The 20,000-nt window shown below is 40.2% G+C and overlaps 4 protein-coding genes across 6 annotated transcripts in view; 3 read left to right on the top strand and 1 right to left on the bottom strand.

The window, feature by feature from the left end:
• The window catches only part of pop5 (POP5 homolog, ribonuclease P/MRP subunit), a 13,758-nt gene extending 2,943 nt beyond the window's left edge, over positions 1-10,815 (top strand). Inside the window, exons 5-6 of one of the 2 annotated variants that reach the window (XM_083554268.1) lie at positions 35-149; positions 10,800-10,815. In XM_083554268.1, the coding sequence (XP_083410394.1) occupies positions 35-138 (104 nt within the window). In that variant the 3' untranslated portion in view covers positions 139-149; positions 10,800-10,815. Of the gene's footprint in view, positions 1-34; positions 184-221; positions 394-10,799 lie in introns of those variants that run through there. The other variant, XM_083554267.1, reaches the window with a different exon arrangement.
• On the top strand, positions 811-7,800 carry rnf10 (ring finger protein 10). 2 transcript variants are annotated; one of them, XM_083555274.1, is made up of 18 exons: positions 811-1,391; positions 2,948-3,141; positions 3,224-3,429; positions 3,514-3,604; positions 3,715-3,899; positions 4,056-4,192; positions 4,316-4,473; positions 4,573-4,716; positions 4,819-5,014; positions 5,110-5,243; positions 5,330-5,447; positions 5,537-5,638; positions 5,756-5,893; positions 6,226-6,317; positions 6,401-6,458; positions 6,546-6,710; positions 6,865-6,934; positions 7,023-7,800. In XM_083555274.1, exons 1-18 carry the CDS (start codon positions 1,244-1,246, stop codon positions 7,183-7,185), a joined length of 2,499 nt encoding a protein of 832 aa, XP_083411400.1. In that variant the 5' UTR covers positions 811-1,243; the 3' UTR covers positions 7,186-7,800. The 2 variants fall into 2 exon arrangements, with proteins under 2 accessions (XP_083411400.1, XP_083411401.1); XM_083555275.1 differs by having other exon boundaries at positions 876-1,391; positions 7,302-7,800.
• On the bottom strand, positions 8,718-13,226 carry polr3d (polymerase (RNA) III (DNA directed) polypeptide D). The gene is made up of 9 exons (XM_083554255.1): positions 13,096-13,226; positions 12,042-12,189; positions 11,609-11,652; positions 11,076-11,230; positions 10,818-10,942; positions 10,482-10,665; positions 9,358-9,608; positions 9,081-9,233; positions 8,718-8,961 (listed from the first exon to the last, which is right to left on the bottom strand). Exons 2-9 carry the CDS (start codon positions 12,180-12,182, stop codon positions 8,845-8,847), a joined length of 1,170 nt encoding a protein of 389 aa, XP_083410381.1. The 5' UTR covers positions 12,183-12,189; positions 13,096-13,226; the 3' UTR covers positions 8,718-8,844.
• phyhip (phytanoyl-CoA 2-hydroxylase interacting protein) overlaps positions 12,660-20,000 on the top strand; it is a 23,065-nt gene continuing 15,724 nt past the window's right edge. Inside the window, exon 1 of the mRNA XM_083554259.1 lies at positions 12,660-12,869. Within this exon, the coding sequence (XP_083410385.1) occupies positions 12,867-12,869 (3 nt within the window). The 5' untranslated portion in view covers positions 12,660-12,866. The remainder of the gene's footprint in view (positions 12,870-20,000) is intronic.

The following is a 20,000-nucleotide window of genomic DNA, read 5'->3' as shown; positions in this document are numbered from 1 at the left end:
CTCACACATTTCTTTTCTCTGTCGTTCTGGGTAGCTGAAAAACAGGAAGTGAGGAGAGCGGTGTTGAGCTGCTCGCTCAGAAAACTTGGAGTAGATGATGGCGACAAGGATGAAGACAGTGAAGAGGAGGAAACCTAACTATAAATCACGCCACACACACACACACACACACACACACACACACACACACACACACACACACACACACACACACACACACATTATGTGGCACGTTATCTGTATTATAAGTGAGAGTAAGGATGACAAAACTTTTCACCTTTAAACTGTAAATCAGTTTTGTCTTTGATTTTCCTCAGTATCCTGAAATCATCCTGGACTTGATGCATCCCTAACTTTTTTTTTATTTTTACACACACTGTTACACACTGCATTTGATGTAAAATGATAACTAATAATAATCAATTCATTAATATTGTATATGAAAAACAAATTGTGTCAGTGTTATTGCTCTATAGAAAATAAACTTTATTTAAAGAAAGGAAATAAAAGTATTAAAAAGATATTATATTGTCTATTTACAGAGTTCACACGACACGTTATATGAAATCACAATACATATTCGAGATGTTGCACAATAAGTTTTATTGTTTGATTTGCAGTTAGTACAAACACAAATCACACCCGTTTCGGCACCTATGACTTTGTTTTTAATCCAATCCGCTTTTGTGACGTCGTGTTCTAATTGGTTAGAACGATCCCAAGTATTAAGCTACGATTGGTTACTCTTACGCAAATCAGCCAATCGCAACTCAGGGGCGGGGTTTCGTTTCCACTAACCAGGAGCATCGAGCTTGCGCTTGCGCACAGACGACTCGCGCCAGCCGTATAAAAATATCATCCGGGTATCTTCACTTCCTGTTTGGCGATCCGTCGCCACAAGAGAGGAGCAGTACGTTTCAGTGCGCTCGGGAAATCTGGGCCTGAAAACCCAATTATATACCGCGGTTTTCCCGCAGCTGGAGAGCGGATAACGCTCGGTGGGAAGCAGGAGTTCCCACAACGAAGGGGAGCGAACAACCCCGTCTTCTCACCCCTTCCTTTTATTCTTTCGGAGACATTTTGGATTTGGTGTCTCTCTTGTTGTTGTTTTTTCTCGGTTTGTTTGGTGGTCATGATGTCGCCGTAATGGAGTATCCGGTTCTGACAAGCATGAGCAAGGGCCTTCGCCGCCTGACCCGCACTTCCTATAACAGCCCGCTTTTTTCGTTTCCTATCCCGTTTCATGCTAGAGAGCTCAGCGGCTCTCTTACCGGAGCTCGGTCTCAGTCCTTCACCCACAGACATGGAGAAAAACCCGAACGCCAACACCAAGGTCCCGCCCCGTTCCAGTTCCACAGGGCCAGCGGCGGCCGATTCTAAAACCAAAACCGGTGTGTATACACTCTTTATTTTGTGTTACAAATATACATTTTCCTCCATATATACTAATATTCCAGGTATTGTTGCTGCAACACAAAATCTCCGTTATTGTTATTGTTTGTTCTCCCTGTTCGCCATGACGTTTTTCAGGCCTCGGGTCATGTGGTGGCTCAGACGCATTGCTATTGGTCGGTTAGTTCCATACGTCACGCGTAGAACCCGGAAGTTTTTTGTGCACTGCGTAGGAATCCTATGTAGGGAGCAGGTGTGCGTTTGGTGGTCATTTCAAGTGTTTTTCGTGCTCTATAACTTTTTTGGGGGCTTTTAAATGTCGACCAAATACCCCAAATACGGAATATTCATCCTGAAATGCTTCTTAATGCTTGACTGGCATATACCTGTTGCACACACACACACACACACCAGTAAAATATGCTGAAAATGTTTTATTGCTCTTATACCACAAAAATCCCTTTGCAATTATAATTATAATTTAGATGTTTCACCAAACAGGATATTTATTGCGTAACCTTATTTGTTGAATTTCAGTTCTATTCCATGGGAAGAGAAATTGCACATTATAAACCAGTCAGTCCTGAAAAATGTTCTCTCCACAAAAAAAAGCCCTGAGGTCTGAAGACTCCTTCCATGGGTGTTGAACGAATATATAAATAAATAGGAAATATAGTCTTTTCAATAAGACCTGATTTATGTCATCTATTAAACGTGTGTTTACATAAAGCTGTCTCAAGTCTGTTTGGTTGGTCGAACAGTTTTCTCATTGGCTGCTGTGACGAGAACTCAGATCGACTCGATTTACTTTTAACTGAGTTCGTTGTGCTTGTTTGTTTGCTCAGACGATGACGTGCACTTTTGTAAAGGCTCAGCACGCGGCCCGAAGGAGACGTCCATGTGAATTGGAGGCTATTCTTGTTCTATCACATGATTTTGAAATTCTCTCGTCTCCTGGAGAGTCTCTGAAGCTTGTTTTGATCACGACTTGTCCCGTGATGCCGCTCTGCGTCCAGATGATAAGCTCCACGCCGACACCCTCGACTCTTATCATACAGTTGTACTTGAGTTGTCTCACGTCAAACAGCCGCTGACTGACCTATGCACGGTGACTGTTCGTTGTGTTGGAAAACGCTTGTGATGCGTTTAACGCTCCACGTCTGACTTTAGCTGTCCGTGTACGACAGTGTATATTATAAATCTATTTAACGGCTGGATTCTGGAATCCCGTTTACACACGTTTTTGCTACTTTCCAAAATTGTCGTATGAGATTTTCAGCCACAAGGGTGTTACTAAAGTCAGGTACTGATGGAGGTGAGGTGATGAGGCCTGTGGTGCGCAGGGGCTTTGTCCTGCAGGAACAGGTTTGGGTCCCCAAGTTCAAAGAATTTTATTCACTTGGATCGAATGACAATGTCCCAATACTTTTGGTTGAATGATGTTGCAGTTGGTTTGCTGCTGGTTAACAGGTAATAAATATCATGTGATGTTTGGGGTCATCAGCACATTCATCTAACATTTCATGTCTCTCTTCTTTTGTGTTCTCCTTTAAAGACTCGAAGAACAATGGCGGCTCCAAGCGCTATAACCGTAAGCGGGAGCCGGCCTTCCCCAAAGCAGAGAGTTTCCCAGGCCCTCGGCGCACCCACCCACAGAAAGGCAAGAATTTCGACAAGAGACCCCCCCAGAGAGGAGGAGGAGGAGGCAGTAGACCGGGTGGGCTCATGGGCGGTGGGAGAAGAGAAGAGGTAAGACGCAGAGAACAGTGTACGTGAGAAAACGATCGCGCTGACCGCTCAATCCCTCTACCTGTTCCTCCTCGTCCCTCAGGTAGCCGAGACGCGCCGGGCCGAGTTCAGCCCGGCTCAGTTTTCCGGACCCAAAAAAATCAGTTTGAACCATTTGCTCAATTTTACCTTTGAGCCCCGCGGAGGCCACATGGGCCCCGGAGGCGACGGGCATTCGTGCTGGGGTCGCCGCAACAAGTGGGGGCACAAACACAAGCCCTTCAACAAGGAGCTGTTCCTGCAGGCCAAGTGAGTGGTGCTGTTACGCTGTTGGTGCAGAGTTCCTCGTGGTGGCTTCCGTCTGATCTGTCGCTCCTGCTCTTGTCTCCGTAGCTGCCAGTTTGTGGTGATCGATGACGAGGATTATCAGGCTCACTTCACTGACCCCGACACGCTGGTCAGCTGGGACTGTGTGCAGCAGGTGGTGAGTGAAACCCGTTCATCAAGATCTTCAAGGATTCTAAAGGATCACCGGATGGGATTTCTAGGGGTCCGAACACTATTTGTTCATCCTTCTTTCCCTCTGCCATATAGCGCATTTACAGCCACGAGGTGCCGTCGTGTCCGATCTGTCTGTACCCTCCGGTGGCGGCCCACATCACTCGCTGTGGCCACATCTACTGCTGGCCCTGCATGCTGCACTACCTGTCTCTGAGCGAGAAAACCTGGTCCAAGTGTCCGATCTGCTACGAGGCCGTGCACAGTGCAGATCTCAAGAGGTACGAACGCTGATCGTGAGAGGTGCACATAGGGTAAAGAAGGATGACCAACACATAGGGTAGACTCTCCATGCTGCAGATGTTCTGGTTCTACATGTTTGTTCTGCAACGTTCAGTATGGACCTGAATCTCACAGACTCTTCTGCTCTTTCTCAGCGTTGTCGCCATGGAGACGCGTCAGTACGCTCCCGGCGATGTCATCACCATGCGCCTGATGCGCAGGGAGAAAGGTGTGTTGGTGGCTCTGCCCAGCTCGCAGTGGGTTAAAGTGGAGGAGCCCATTCGCTTTGGAGGTGAGGGACAGGAGATATCGTGAACATCACAGCGTAGAAATTGAAAACTAATCATCTGGGTTTTTATCCGATTCTCTATTAAATTTTTTTCCTGATTAATGGCTCTAATTGTGTGTGTTGCAGACGTACGTCTGAGCTCTTATTCCAAGCTGCTGCTGGCATCTCAGGATCAGGTTCTGGGTCTTCTAGCGGAGGAGAGGGCGGCACTGCAGGCTCAGATGAGGCAGGAACGGGACGACCCACAAGCCTGCTTCATACAGAGCGCCTTATTGCAGCTGCAGGTAATGCGTACACACACACACACACACACACACACTCTCTCTTAGTCTATTAGATGAGCAGCCTGTTAAATAATTACATTTTGAATTAATTGCGTGCAGGAGCGAGAGGACGGCCTGCTGAAGCGGAGCGTTCCAGATAAGACTGGAGTGGACGGTGCAGACCTGAGGAATCTCTCTCTGACCGACCGACATCTGGACTCGACTGCTTCAGATGTGGCGATCAGCAAACTCACCAGCTCCAAGGTTTAAACGGCAAAAAACCCAAATCGGGTTAAATTCAGTAAAATAAAATGGCCAGATATTTCACTTTGTTCCGTCCCTCAAACTGAACCTCTCGTTTTCCAGCCCATCCTGCAGTATGCTTCAGCGTTCGACGACCAGATTGTGGAGACTACTGAAGAGCTTCTGGAGGTCACGCCCCAACAGGAGGTGGCCGAGGAGGTCGAGCAGGTGCTGGATGGACCTGGAGAGGAAGCACTGACTATTGAGGCTGGGTCACAGCAAAACTCTCAGCATGGTCCATACTACTACTTCTACCAAGGTGTGTGTGTGTGTGTGGTAGTGTGCATGAAAAGACATGGTCTTCTATCATAGGGTTTTAAAGCGATGCCCTCTCGATTGTATTTTTTTGTGCAGCTGAGGATGGGCAGCAGATGTTCCTGCACCCGGTGAACGTGCGCTGCTTGGTAAGGGAGTACGGCAGCCTGGAGAAAAGCCCTCAGTCCATCAGCGCCACTGTAGTGGAGATTGAGGGCCACACAGTTAACGAGGTAGAACCTCACAGAGTCAAAGGTGCACTCAAAAAAAAAAAAAAAAAAAAAAGTGGCAAAGTATTTAAAGTGTGTGTGTTTTGAAGGACGTTCGTCGTCGACACCGTTACCTCTCCCACCTGCCCCTCACCTGCGAGTTCAGCATCTGCGAGCTCAACCTCCAGCCGCCCGTCCTCTCCAAGGAGACCCTGGACAGCTTCTTAGGTACACACCTGGACCTGTTCTTTTATTTTTTTTATATATTTTTTTTTCATTTTGTCCAAACATCTTGAGCTGCGTTCTTCCTCTGACAGACGACCTGGAGCGCAGGAGGCGTGCAAGGCAGAAAAAAGCGAGAGATGAGAAGAGAAGGGAGAAACGGATTGAGATGGAGGAGAACAGGAAGCAGGGGAAATGTGAGTAGATGAAATGCAGTGAGTGTGTGTTTCCTCTGAAAGAGGTGATCCTTCTCCTTCTCTTCATAAGAGCTGAAAACACTGAAGTTTCCAGAACATGTGTTTTCTCCTCTGTAGACCCAGAGGTGCACATTGGGCTGGAGAACCTGCAGCAGTTCCCAGCATTTGGTTCTCCTCCTCAGGACAGTCCACCAGGACTCAATCCAGAGTTTGTGTTTGGACCCCTGACTCCTCTGAGCTGCAGTCCTGTCTCAGGTACGCCACTGGTTCTCAAAGTGTGGAGCTCCCTCTAGTGGAGAATAAAAACATGACGGGCGCAATAAACGGCAGGATTTATATAATTAATGATTTGTTATTAAGAATAAAGCTCACACACATACAATGAGATTTTTCTTTTTTAAGTTCGAAGAATTTCATTACTATTTCTTTGTGGTGATTGACGACAGACGGGGGATTAAAATCCACCCCCGTATTGTGAATTGCAAGAAAAAAGTTTCAGAACCAATGTTGGATTTTAAATCTAATCCCTTTAGTTTCCAGAAGAGGGCGCTATTAATTCTTTTTTTTTTTCTTTTCTTTCTGTTCAGATGTGGCGATGTTCCCCAGTCTTAACGGGAACAGTCAGTCGTTCAGTGTAGGCAGTGTGGAGGAGGACTCTCCCTGCATGTCCTTCGCTCAGGTAAATCCCTCCTTCCTCCCCACCTCCTTTCATCGTTAAATCATCAAACTCGTTAAACGTGTGTCCGATTCTAATCCGTGTAGATGCTGAGAGATGGAAAGGCCCGTGCAGACGTCTGGCCCAAACCTCCTCCAAAGAAAGGTGAGCGACTCAACGGATACGGCTGACGTACGTGAGTGTGACTGTTGGATGGAATGGTTTTTCTGTAATAAACCTCTCTCTGTGTAGATGCGTTTTTGGCTCCTCCGGTAGCTGATAGCGATGGGGAAAGCGACGGGTCGGACCGCGTGCCGGTCCCCAGCTTCCAGAACTCCTTCAGTCAGGCGGTTGAAGCGGCGCTGCTGCAGCTGGACAACAAACCACCAGTCAAGGCTGAAGCTCCGCCCACCACTGGTTTGTCTTACACTTTGTGTGTGTGTGTGTATAATATTATTATTCAGGCCACAATTGTATCAGTACATAACTGTTTATATTTAATAACCGCAGTGTTGTTTGTTTTACTCGTCCTGATCTTCTCTCCATGGTGTCCTTCTTACTCCCCCCACAGATGAGAAAGGAGGGAAGAAGAAGAAGAAAAAGCAGAAGCTTCTCTTCAGCACCTCTATGGTTCACACAAAGTAAATAAGACTGCAGGTTATACTTTCACCCCACCCCACCCCACCCCCTCCATTTTTTATTATTTTTTTTAATAATTTTTGTTCTTAGGGCTGTCCCTTTTAAGCTACGCCGCGGTTTCACGAACTTGGACGCGGCATCACCAACACGTCGCTGTAGGCTGAAGAGACGCTGTTCTGTTAATCATCGAGTCGTTTACTCAAAAACATGGCAGTTTCTTTTAATTTTGAATGAAGTGAGATTTCGCTCATGAAGCAACATGAAATAAATGTAAAGCGTCCAATAATAATCACCGCACAGCGACTCGATCTCGTCACTGCGCCAGACTCCGATACGCCTCCGTCATCATCTGATTAACTCTCGTTCCAGGGATCAGAGACGACGTTCAAGGGTGGAACTCGACGGCAGTCAGCCAGCTGCTGAATAACACGCCCTTCACGTCATCGCTGAACCCACGACAGTTTCAAAAGGGAAAAAAAACCAAAACATTTTTACAGTTCAACAATCGCTTTATTTATTTCCTTTTCTCCCTCCTTCATCGTTCTCACACTTCAATGAGGCACTTTTGGTGTTTTTCCGCATATATTAATCAGCTGCACGCATTAAACACGACCCACGTTTACACGCTGCTTCATTCGGGTTTTCACCAACACGTCATAAACACGTGATAAAAGCCTGAGTTTGGTCTCGGACTCGAGAGGAAGTTTGACGCTTCGGTGAGGTGCAGCCTCTGTATTTTTGGGGTGTGTTTTTGTTTTTCATGTTCTAAAATTAAAATGATAAAAAAAAAGGAAGATTTCGGATTTTATTTTGAGGAATCTGCAATTTAAACCTGCACATTGATTTAAGGAATAAAATGTTATCATGCGCTGCCTCTTGTTGGGTTGCTCTTTTTACTGACCTAAAATACATTTCATAAATACACACACACACACACACGTGTAACACACTTCTGTCTGAAGCTTCTATTCACCCTAAACCTGTGTGTGTGTGTGTGTGTGTGTGTACACCTACGCATATGATACGAAAAAGATCGTGCTTTTTGAACACACCATTCCACATTTTACTGTACTGTAACTAACGATTATAGATCCCTAATTTAGTGTATTTATGTATAAAAGTGAAATTTAAAAAATGCAAAAGGCAGAGTTTAACCATCTTTAACTCGGACATTTTAAAGCTTTATAGTAGCTGCTTTTCTTAAAATAAAAAAAATTAAAAAAGCATTTGAAATATAAAAGATGAAGCAATTTGTGTAAATCAACTTTTTTTTTTTTTTATTGTGTAGGGAAAGTTGACAACTAATTAAAAAAAAAAATTGGGGTGGAAAAAATTGACGTTTTGTTCAGTTATAAAGAAATAAGCATCCGGAATATATAATGAATTTGATTTTGTATAATTAAATATGTGCATAATTTAAATATACAAAAATTACATTTAAACAGTGAAGCTGTGGAAAATCACGTTTAAAAACAGTTTAAATGTAGTAGACAAACCCTGTAAAAAGAAAACAGAAATAAAGGAATATACATTAGTACACAAACACACAATAATTCACTGAAAACCACATCAGTGAGAAAATCGTTTTCTGCTTTTAGTGTTGGTTCACACCGTGATAAATGGATCATAATGTTGTGAGAGAAGTGATTGCGTTGAGATGCTCTGGGGTTCGTACTTTAATCTCCTGATTCGGTGGTTTAAAATCTACCGACTTGACTCTTTTTAGTGACCCGTGACGTGTTCACGTGAGATCCTTCCCTTTAATCATTCGCTCAGGACACGCCACAGGAGCCCACGTCTTTATTTACAGTTTAAATACAGTATATATAGATTCTACAGTCTGTTCAAAAACATAGCACACACGTGTTTCTCCGTCAGTGAACACACACACACACAGCTGTACAGAACGCACTCAAGCTCGGTTCTGAAGCAGAGCCTCGAAGTCTGGTGAACAGACGAGTTTGTGTTTCACGTGGCCGAGCACGGTCACGTCACCTCTTCTTCCCTCTGTGTTCACCGACACCAACTCCTACACACACACACACACACACACACTGCATATTTAATAAATAAACATAAAAAGTATGGAAAGTATATGACCACTTGTCAGATAGAGACTGTGTGTGTGTGTGTGTGTGTGTGTGAGACCTGGAGAAAAGAGCAGGATGTCCCAATAGCCACATCCAGTGTGATGTTCCCCAACACCAGCTGCACTCGTCCTGACTTCCTCACCAACAAGCGTCCCACCAAACCCTCCTGCAGCTCCTTCAGATGACAACTGTTCTCCTCCTCCTCCTCCTCCTACCACACACACACACACACACACACACATACACACGTAAAAACTTAACCCTTTTAAACACAACCATAACACGTATTACAGACAATGCACATAACTATAAACGGATAAAAAGTACACACACACCTGTCCTTCAGTCTTCTGCAGCACGTTCTGTCCATCCTCGGACTGCACGGTGGTTTTCGTGGGCCGGGCATCACTGGTCGGTGGTTGTCCTGGCAGCGAATCAGGAAGCTGAATGAACAGAAGCTCCTCCTCCTTGCAGTGACTCCATGCGTCCAACAGGTCTGGCAGTAAGACTGGTTCAGGAAGGGGCGGCGGCTTAAACATCGTCTCCGCCTTTTTCATCACAGGGATATCAGGAGGCTCTTGTTTAACTGCAGAAAAAGCAAAACTTCAATAGACAAAACTGTCTGTCTCTTCGTCTCTGTCTGTCTGTCCATCCGTCTGTCTGTCTGTCTCTTTGTCTCTCTGTCTGTCTAACCCCCCCCCCCTGCCTTTGTCTGGATCTTACAGTCTTTATTTCCCTGCCTGTCTGTCAGTCTGTGCATCTATATCTTTCCATCTGTTTCTCTACTGTGTATATTAATCTGTAAGAGGTCGACCCATAGTGGATTTTACCGATAGCTAGATTGGATCGTAACCGATTAATCGTCGAATAGTTTTAAAAATTGATACTGGAGGGAAAAAAAAAACCTCCATGTGAAATAGTACTGAACAAAAAATTAATTAATAAAAAAAAAAAAAATACAGTACTAAATAATGAAAATGTGCTTCAGGAAATAAAGACGAACATATTCATTAATAAAAATAATTATATAATTAATAAATATAGCGCTCTCCGTGCAGTCTCGCATGTAAAAACAAAAACAGCCTGTGGAGTCGGTAGTTCACCTCTAGAGGCCGCTCTTGTAATGACAGCAGACCTTTTCAGACGTTGCAAAGGACGCGACCCAGAAAAACTCTCGGTATGAATTTTTGCTGATTGTTCTAGCGAATCGACAATTGGTGCGGATTATACCGATTAATTGGTCAACCTCTACTGTCTATCCTTCTCTGTGTATCTCTTTGTGTCCATGTCTACGTCCATGTTCTATGTCTCCGGGCCTCACACCTTTATATCCATCTCCGTGTTAGCCCCTGTAGATCTTAATCTCTATGGCTCTCTCTTTCTTTCTTAGTGAGCCTCTCTGCTCATCTATATCTCTTCTCTGTCTGTCTGTCTGTCTTTCCATCCATCCCTCCTTCACCTGTAACAGCAATTCCTGAGCTTTCAACGTTCATCTGTTCATCCTCTGCACTCTTCTCCTCTTTGACTCCTTCTTCGACCTCGGCATCTTCGTCCTGCTCTTTAAACACCCAGCCGGACACAGCCAGAGGAAGCTGCACGGGACAGCAACGCGCTTCGTTCTTCAGCAGCGGGTCGTCCACGAACTGCAGCACACATGCAAAGGATCATGGGTATCATCGAGCCTACTGCAGCGATAACTATTCAAATATTCTATCTAGTGAAAACTGAGTAGGTAATTCTGACTAATTAAATCCTGAATCAAAAATAAATAAATCACACACACACACACACACACATTGTCTCTCTCCAGGTTGCGCAGGATCTCTTTGGTCTCCTCTTCAGTCTCTCGCTTCTCCTTCTTAATGTTGATGATGGGGCAGGGAGCGCTGCTGGACGTGTCCCGCGTGTCCTCATACACACCTGGCAAGACAAAAGGAAATTACTGGGCTACAGCCGAAGGGTGCCAAAACTTAAATCCATGAGTGGCACTACTGTTAGCCACTCCCACATCCCCTGTGTGTGTGTATTTGAGCACAGTACTGCAACTCCTCACCTCTCCTCTTGGCCATCATCTCCGCCGGTCCCTGCTCAAAGATGGAGTGGGATTGGATGACCTCTGGCCGGCCCCGCCCCCTGCCACGCCCATCTCTCTGGCGTCCACGATCGGCATCTTTCCTCTCTCTCCTGGGTCCCTCGTCAACTTTCAATCTAAAAGTAAAAACAGCAGGAAAAGTAGAATCGGTTTATTGGGATGCTTAGGTCATAAAGGTTTCGTGAAGTTTCGTTCTGTTTTACAGTTACAGTCAAAGAATCTGATAATAGCTGCTACAGCGTTGATAGCAACCAGCATAGCCTCTGCTCAGCGTCAGAACGCTTTCTAGTACAGGTCGACCCATTCATCAGGTTTGCTGGTTGATTGCTGAAACTATCAACAAAAATCCATACAGATAGTTTTTCCGTGTTGCTGTAATTATACAGTATAAGAGCGACCTCTAGAGGTGAAGGATATAACACGTGAGACATTAACTAAAGTTAACAGGTAAAATGAAAAAGAAATTTCGAGATAAGAACTCAAACTTCACTTACTCTTCTTTAGTCTTTCGGCCGATGATGTTGGGCGTGAAGGTTTTCTGTGGGAGAACAGACCACACACACACACACACACACACACACACAGAGAGAGAGAAAGATACAGATAGCCATTACACATTGTATGAATAATTTATAATGATGACTGAATTATATGATGCTTTTTTTAATCACAGCCAAATGTCCAATTCTTTTTTTTTAAAGACCTCAAGTTTAGCACAAGACAGAAATGAAATGAAAACGCCTGAGTTTTCTCCACTCTGACTCCGAATTAAACAGGATCTCCGTTCTTCTCTACAACACTCTAATGCTAATCAGTCATGATCAGATCCACCCTACAGATACCAGAGAACATGATACGATCTCATGATACGGTTTTTGAAGCTTACAAATAACCACGATGTTTTTTTTTTTTTTATCTCAAGCGTACCTTCTTCACTCCACCCAGCGTCAGGTCTCTGGGGCGCATGGTAGGAAGTCGGCCAGGAGTCCTGAGGTTCAGCATCGCACCCCGACCTCCAGCACTGGACCTCGGGGTGGAAGAGGAGTCGCCGGAGCTTGGGGTCGCCATCTTCACTCTGAAAACCATCAAGAAATAACACAATACGCATCACTGAGAGCATACACCAAGTAAGGCTTTATAACTACATAACTTTGTTGGAGGTTAGACCTGAATTGCACTGAATTTAGAACCTAAAAAAGGAAATCATTTCTTAATAAGGGTTTAATGAGATGGACTTTATAACAGGGGCTTATAAAGGTGTATGAAGGACAGAAACAGAGCTGCTGGCGAGCTGTATAGAACATCTGGAGAAAGTGTAACATCTGGACATTTATAGATTTGTTTGGTCAAAGTAAATCTTCATGCTGAGTTTGTTGGATAGAAACAAAAGGAACATGCATGTGTCTCTCAAAAAACCATAAAACACTATACTTTGGACACTAAATATACACTTGTCTTTATATACTGTATGTCTGAAAGTTGATTCGGAATCGGCTCGGAGTCATTTTGGACCTTTCCAATATGGCGGCCGTGTTGACGCATGCATGGAAGCACCTGAACGCTGACGCGGCGTGTTTAACGAGTTTATTTGATCTAAACGCTGATTTAACACAAACAAACGGGTTCAATAGAATATTCTTAACAATTCCCTGCGGTGTGGGTCGTTATTTAATTAATCCATCACTCATTTAATGCTCTACACAGTGCACTTAATACCGGAAGTATGGAGACACTCGGAATTGAGCCACACGCATGGTACCGACACTACTGCAACTTTTTACACACACACACACCTGAAACGTCAGAATAAGTTTATTGTGTAATTAAAAGCTGTGAAACTGTCTTTAGTATCTATAAGAGCTCATGTCATCAGAAACACATGGCAGCGACACATGGCTGAACAACCGGCTGCTAAAACCAACTCAAATCTATTACAGAATCAGAGACTATTTCAGATAAATACATATAAATATATAATTACCCGCTTTCTTCTCCTGCTGACTGAATCCAAATGTCCTTAAACACTGTGTGTATCTCACAGAGTTCTCACTGAAATCAGCGCTCTGATGGGATTTTCCTTGTGTAGTGGGCGGAGTTTGATAACCTTTGAACGGTGTGACGTCTTTGGACAAATTTTTAATCAAATATCAATTTTTTAACAAATGAAAGCTGCAAAAAAATACATTTGGAACTGCCCGAGTTTCACAAATGTACTTTTTCAGTATAACAGTACAGTGAATTATAGTAAAGTATAGTTTAGTGCGGTCTAATATAGTACAGTATAATATAATATAGTACAGTATAATATAATATAATATCCTACAGTATAATATAACAAGTACAGTAAATTATAGTACAATATAGTACAGTATAATATAGTATAGTCTAGTATAGTACAGTATAGTATAGTAAAGAATAATACAGTATAATATAGTATAATATTTTACAGTAAAGCGGGGTGTAATATAGTATAGTACAGTATAGTATAATGTATCAAAGTATAGTATAATATAGTATAGAATTGTATAATAGAGTATAGTAAAGTATAGTACAGTGCAGTCTAATGAAGTCTAATACAGTATTGTTTAATATAGTATAGTATAGTGCAGTACAGTACAGTATAATGAAGTATAGTATAATATAGTAAATTATAATATAGTATAGTGCAGTATAGTATAGTGCAGTATAGTATAGTGCAGTATAGTATTGTATAGTATAGTGCAGTATAGTATAGTGCAGTATAGTGCAGTATAGTATAGTATAGTATTGTATAGTATAGTGCAGTATAGTATAGTGCAGTATAGTATAGTGCAGTATAGTATAGTATAGTATTGTATGGTATAGTGCAGTATAGTATAGTGCAGTATAGTATAGTATGGTATAGTATTGTATAGTATAGTGCAGTATAGTATAGTGCAGTATAGTATAGTATAGTATTGTATGGTATAGTATTGTATAGTATAGTGCAGTACAGTACAGTATAATGAAGTATAGTATAATATAGTAAAGTATAATATAGTATAGTATAGTGCAGTACAGTATAGTATAGTATAGTATAGTGCAGTATAGTATAGTGCAGTATAGTATAGTGCAGTATAGTATTGTATAGTATAGTGCAGTATAGTATAGTGCAGTATAGTATAGTATAGTATTGTATGGTATAGTATTGTATAGTATAGTGCAGTATAGTATAGTGCAGTATAGTATAGTATAGTATAGTATAGTATTGTATGGTATAGTGCAGTATAGTATAGTGCAGTATAGTATAGTATAGTATTGTATAGTATAGTGCAGTATAGTATAGTGCAGTATAGTATAGTGCAGTATAGTATAGTATAGTATTGTATAGTATAGTGCAGTATAGTATAGTATAGTATAGTATTGTATGGTATAGTATTGTATAGTATAGTGCAGTATAGTATAGTGCAGTATAGTATAGTATAGTATAGTATTGTATGGTATAGTGCAGTATAGTATAGTGCAGTATAGTATAGTATAGTATTGTATAGTATAGTGCAGTATAGTATAGTGCAGTATAGTATAGTGCAGTATAGTATAGTGCAGTATAGTATAGTATAGTATAGTATTGTATGGTATAGTATTGTATAGTATAGTGCAGTATAGTATAGTGCAGTATAGTATAGTATAGTATAGTATAGTATTGTATGGTATAGTGCAGTATAGTATAGTGCAGTATAGTATAGTGCAGTATAGTATAGTATAGTATTGTATGGTATAGTATTGTATAGTATAGTGCAGTATAGTATAGTGCAGTATAGTATAGTATAGTATAGTATAGTATAGTATAGTATAGTATTGTATGGTATAGTATTGTATAGTATAGTGCAGTACAGTACAGTATAATGAAGTATAGTATAATATAGTAAAGTATAATATAGTATAGTATAGTGCAGTACAGTATAGTATAGTATAGTATAATGAAGTATAATATAGTAAAGTATAGTATAGTATAATATAATATAGTATAGTATAGTATAGTGCAGTAAAGTACAGTATAATTAAGTATAGTATAATATAGTATAGTATAGTATAGTATAGTGCAGTATAGTATAGTGCAGTATAGTATAGTATAGTATTGTATAGTATAGTGCAGTATAGTATAGTGCAGTATAGTATAGTATAGTGCAGTATCGTATAGTGCAGTATAGTATAGAATAGTATTGTATAGTATAGTGCAGTATAGTATAGTGCAGTATAGTATAGTATAGTATTGTATTGTATAGTATAGTGCAGTATAGTATAGTATGGTATTGTATAGTATAGTGCAGTATAGTATAGTGCAGTATAGTATAGTATAGTATTGTATGGTATAGTATTGTATAGTATAGTGCAGTATAGTATAGTGCAGTATAGTATAGTATAGTATTGTATGGTATAGTATTGTATAGTATAGTGCAGTATAGTATAGTGCAGTATAGTATAGTATAGTATTGTATAGTATTGTATTGTATAGTATAGTGCAGTATAGTATAGTATGGTATTGTATAGAATAGTGCAGTATAGTATAGTATAGTATTGTATAGTATTGTATTGTATAGTATAGTGCAGTATAGTATAGTATGGTATTGTATAGTATAGTGCAGTATAGTATAGTGCAGTATAGTATAGTATAGTATTGTATGGTATAGTATTGTATAGTATAGTGCAGTATAGTATAGTGCAGTATAGTATAGTATAGTATTGTATGGTATAGTATTGTATAGTATAGTGCAGTATAGTATAGTGCAGTATAGTATAGTATAGTATTGTATAGTATAGTGCAGTATAGTATAGTGCAGAATAGTATAGTGCAGTATAGTATAGTATAGTATGGTATAGTATTGTATAGTATAGTGCAGTATAGTATAGTGCAGTATAGTGCAGTATAGTATAGTATAGTGCAGTATAGTATAGTATAGTGCAGTATAGTATAGTGCAGTATAGTATAGTATAGTATTGTATAGTATAGTGCAGTATAGTATAGTGCAGTATAGTATAGTATAGTGCAGTATAGTATAGTGCAGTATAGTATAGTATTGTATGGTATAGTATAGTATAGTATAGTATAGTGCAGTATAGTATAGTATAGTATAATGAAGTATAATATAGTAAAGTGTAGTATATCATAGTAAAGTATAGTATAATATAATATAGTATAGTATAGTGCAGTACAGTATAGTAAAGTATAGAATAGTATAGTAAAGTATAGTATAGTGTGGTAAAAAATGGTGCAGTACATTATAGAATACACTATAGTATATAGTAGAGTATATATAGTATTATAGTATAGCATAGCATAGTGCATTATAGTGTAGTATAGTACAGTATAGTGAAGTATAGTATGCTATAGTAGTGCAGTATATTAGTGTATAATACAGTTAGAACAGTATCGGACATTAGAGTGAAATATTGTAGAGTATAATGCAGTACAATATAGAGAAGTATGGTGCTGCATAGTATAGTATAGTATAGTATAGTATAGTATAGTATAGTATAGTATAGTATCGTGTAGAACATTATAGAATAGTACAGTAAAGTACATATTAGTGAAGTATAGTATAATGCAGTACAATGTAGTATAGAACATTATTGTATAGTATAGTGAAGTATTGTACAGTATATTATATGGTATTTAACATCATTCAGTATAGCACAGTGTAGAATAGTTCTATATAGTATATATAGTATTGCATTCTGCACTATAGTGTACCCTATGTATTACGAATATATGTATGAAATATTTTAAGAACCCTGAAGTTCTGAATCTGAACAGCAGAGGGAGCTCATGAATCATACATTTATTGTTAATAAGTGAATACATGTGTGATTATATTCCACTAGTTCAAACTACAACCCCTGGAATTCAACAAAATGTGAGCATTAAAATGGGAAAATGTAAAAAAAAAAAAAAAAAAAAGAATTATCCACGTTTTAAATCCTGCTTTGTGTAATAAAGGACAAAAAAAGTCGAACTGGATTGAGAGCCATGGGGCGAAAGTAAATGTTGCATGGAAGTAAAAGCTGAAAAATGTGTGTATTTACATTCAATTAAAGAAAAGTCAAATTCACGTATGCCCTTTAATTCTAGTTTCAATTTATAATTTTTGCAGCTTTAATAAAAAAATAAAAAATAATAAAAAAAAAGAATAGTTTTTTTTATGTTCTTTTAGAAGTAAAGATCTGTGCCACATGGATTTTCTCTCTCCTTTACCCGCTTCTCATATTTGATATGGTTCACTGAATCAAAGGTCACCGTCAGCCGAATTGGGCCCACAGGCCTCGTCTGGGCGTCTGTGTTCTAATTCTGAAATCGAGAATAAATCAGAGTTAGAGCTTCTCTCATTCATCTCTCATTCATCTCTCATTCTCTATTACTCTGTCTGTCTCGTCCTCTGTTTCTCTCCATCCCTGTTTCTCTTAAATTCTCCCTCTCGCTCTCTCTCTCTCTCTCTCTCTCTCTCTCTCTCTCTCTCTCTCTCTCTCTCTCTCTCTCACACACACACACACACACACACACACACTACAGATGTGTGATTAGACAATAGATAGAGATTATACCAGAAAAACAGCTGCAATATTGTTTATCTTTATGAGAGTTTATGAGTTTAATAGACGCCTGTGAGACTCGGAGTCGGTTTGTGGGGGTTTGTGTTTACACACTCGTTGGCTGGATGAAGAGCAGAAGACACTTTTGAGGAAAATGTGTTTTGATTCTTCTGTTCAATGTGTAGGATGAATCCTGGTGCAGAGTTTCAGCTCTGCAGCTCGTGTGCTGTGTTTAATACTGTGTACTGATCAGCGGGCTGTAAACATTCTCCTTTCACTCCAGCGATGCCTGTGGTACTGGACCATATGGGACCATCTGGCTCTTCTCTGGAGAAACCCTTTCCCCGAAAACTGAGGAGGACTTTGATGAGGATGAGGACGTATTTAGGGTGTAATTTGATAGATAGATAGATAGATAGATAGATAGATAGATAGATAGATAGATAGATAGATAGATAGATAGATAGATAGATAGATAGATAGATAGATAGATAGATAGATAGATAGATAGATAGATAGATAGATAGATAAATCGAATGTGATTTTCAATATAAATACAATATTTACACACGAAAAGCATCTTTATATAACAGACAGTATGAAGAACAGATATAAATATTATCACAATCTAATTATTTATATTCTTTATTTTTCTTTTCTTAGCATCTTGAGCAAATCAAAAGTCTATGTAAATAAATAAATAATAAAAATCTGATAATAAATCGTAATTTCATTATTAATAAACTTGTGAAAGGGCGGAACAGATTCGAACAGTGTGTCAAGATCCAGACAGAAAACATCCCAGCGAGTTTTTTTTAAGGTGAAGACGCCAGTCGCCCCCCCCCCCCCCCACGCCTCGTCTCCACGCCTCGTCCCCCTACGCCACGTCTCCACGCCTCGTTGCCGTTAAGCCCCTCCCTCCTCCCCCGGCGTGTCCGTCTGTCTGTCCCCACTGAGCTGCAGAGCTGCTACTGTACATACACAGAGAAGGAAACGGAAAGAGAGATTGTCTATGCCACAGTCACCACCGGCTCACCAGGGACAAACTTACACTTATAAAGAACAATTGTATTCATTCTTTATTACCGTCTGTGTGAAGCTACTTTGAGACAATGTCCAAATACAAATTAATTACATCAAATTAAAACATCATGAACAGGAACGCAGATTATCTACAATCTGCATAAAAGTGAATGTTGATTATTTTCCTTTAACTGCAGCTCCGACGCCACTGAAGATCATCTCTGTAGCTACAACTGATTTAGGAGGGTGTGGTTGGTTTTCTTGGACTGAGATGTTTAATTAGTAAAGGAGTCTCCAGTGTAGAAGTAGTTTAGGAACTGATTTTTTATTCTTAGAGAGAGAGAGAGGGGGGGGGGGGGTGATGATGGAAAGGAGTATTTACAGCTGCTATAATGTGAGAACAGGAATTCTGATACTTTGATGTAGTCATCATCACTGATCTTCATCACACATCATCACTTCATCTTCATCACTCATCTTCATCACACATCATCACTTATCTTCATCACTCATCATCTCTCATCTTCATCACTTCATCACTTCATCTTCATTACACATCATCTCTCATCTTCATCACACATCATCACTTCATCTTCATCACTCATCTTCATCACACATCATCACTGATCTTCATCACCTTATCTTCATCACACATCATCACTTATCTTCATCACTCATCATCTCTCATCTTCATCACTTCATCACTTCATCTTCATTACACATCATCACTCATCTTCATCACACATCATTACTTCATCTTCATCACTCATCTTTATCACACATCATCACTTCATCTTCATCACACATCATCACTCATCTTCATCACACATCATCACTTCATCTTCATTACTCATCTTCATCACACATCATCACTCATCTTCATCACACATCATCACTCATCTTCATCACTCATCTTTATCACACATCATCACTTCATCTTCATCACACATCATCACTCATCTTCATCACACATCATCACTCATCTTCATCACTCATCTTTATCACACATCATCACTTCATCTTCATCACACATCATCACTCATCTTCATCACACATCATCACTCATCTTCATCACACATCATCACTCATCTTCATCACTCATCTTTATCACACATCATCACTTCATCTTCATCACACATCATCACTCATCTTCATCACACATCATCACTCATCTTCATCACACATCATCACTCATCTTCATCACTCATCTTTATCACACATCATCACTCATCTTCATCACACATCATATCTTCATCTTCATCACTTCATCTTCATCACACCATCATTTTATCTTCATCACTTCATCTTCATCACACA

This window comes from Silurus aristotelis, assembly GCF_946808225.1.
Source record: "Silurus aristotelis genome assembly, chromosome: 11".
Taxonomy (NCBI): domain Eukaryota; kingdom Metazoa; phylum Chordata; class Actinopteri; order Siluriformes; family Siluridae; genus Silurus; species Silurus aristotelis.
Note: the sequence above shows the minus strand (reverse complement) of the source record. Positions and strands in the feature narration are given on the sequence as shown.

Excerpts from the sequence above, each read along its gene's own strand:
- rnf10 (XM_083555274.1), top strand. The coding sequence starts at position 1,244 with ATGCTAGAGAGCTCAGCGGCTCTCTTACCGGAGCTCGGTCTCAGTCCT. Across the intron at positions 5,015-5,109 it reads ATACTACTACTTCTACCAAG|CTGAGGATGGGCAGCAGATG; the intron begins GTGTGTGTGTGT and ends TTTTTTGTGCAG. Across the intron at positions 5,639-5,755 it reads GAACAGGAAGCAGGGGAAAT|ACCCAGAGGTGCACATTGGG; the intron begins GTGAGTAGATGA and ends TCTCCTCTGTAG.
- polr3d (XM_083554255.1), bottom strand. The coding sequence starts at position 12,182 with ATGGCGACCCCAAGCTCCGGCGACTCCTCTTCCACCCCGAGGTCCAGT. Across the intron at positions 11,231-11,608 it reads GGCCGAAAGACTAAAGAAGA|ATTGAAAGTTGACGAGGGAC; the intron begins GTAAGTGAAGTT and ends TTTTACTTTTAG. Across the intron at positions 10,666-10,817 it reads GCAACCTGGAGAGAGACAAT|TTCGTGGACGACCCGCTGCT; the intron begins GTGTGTGTGTGT and ends TGTGTGCTGCAG.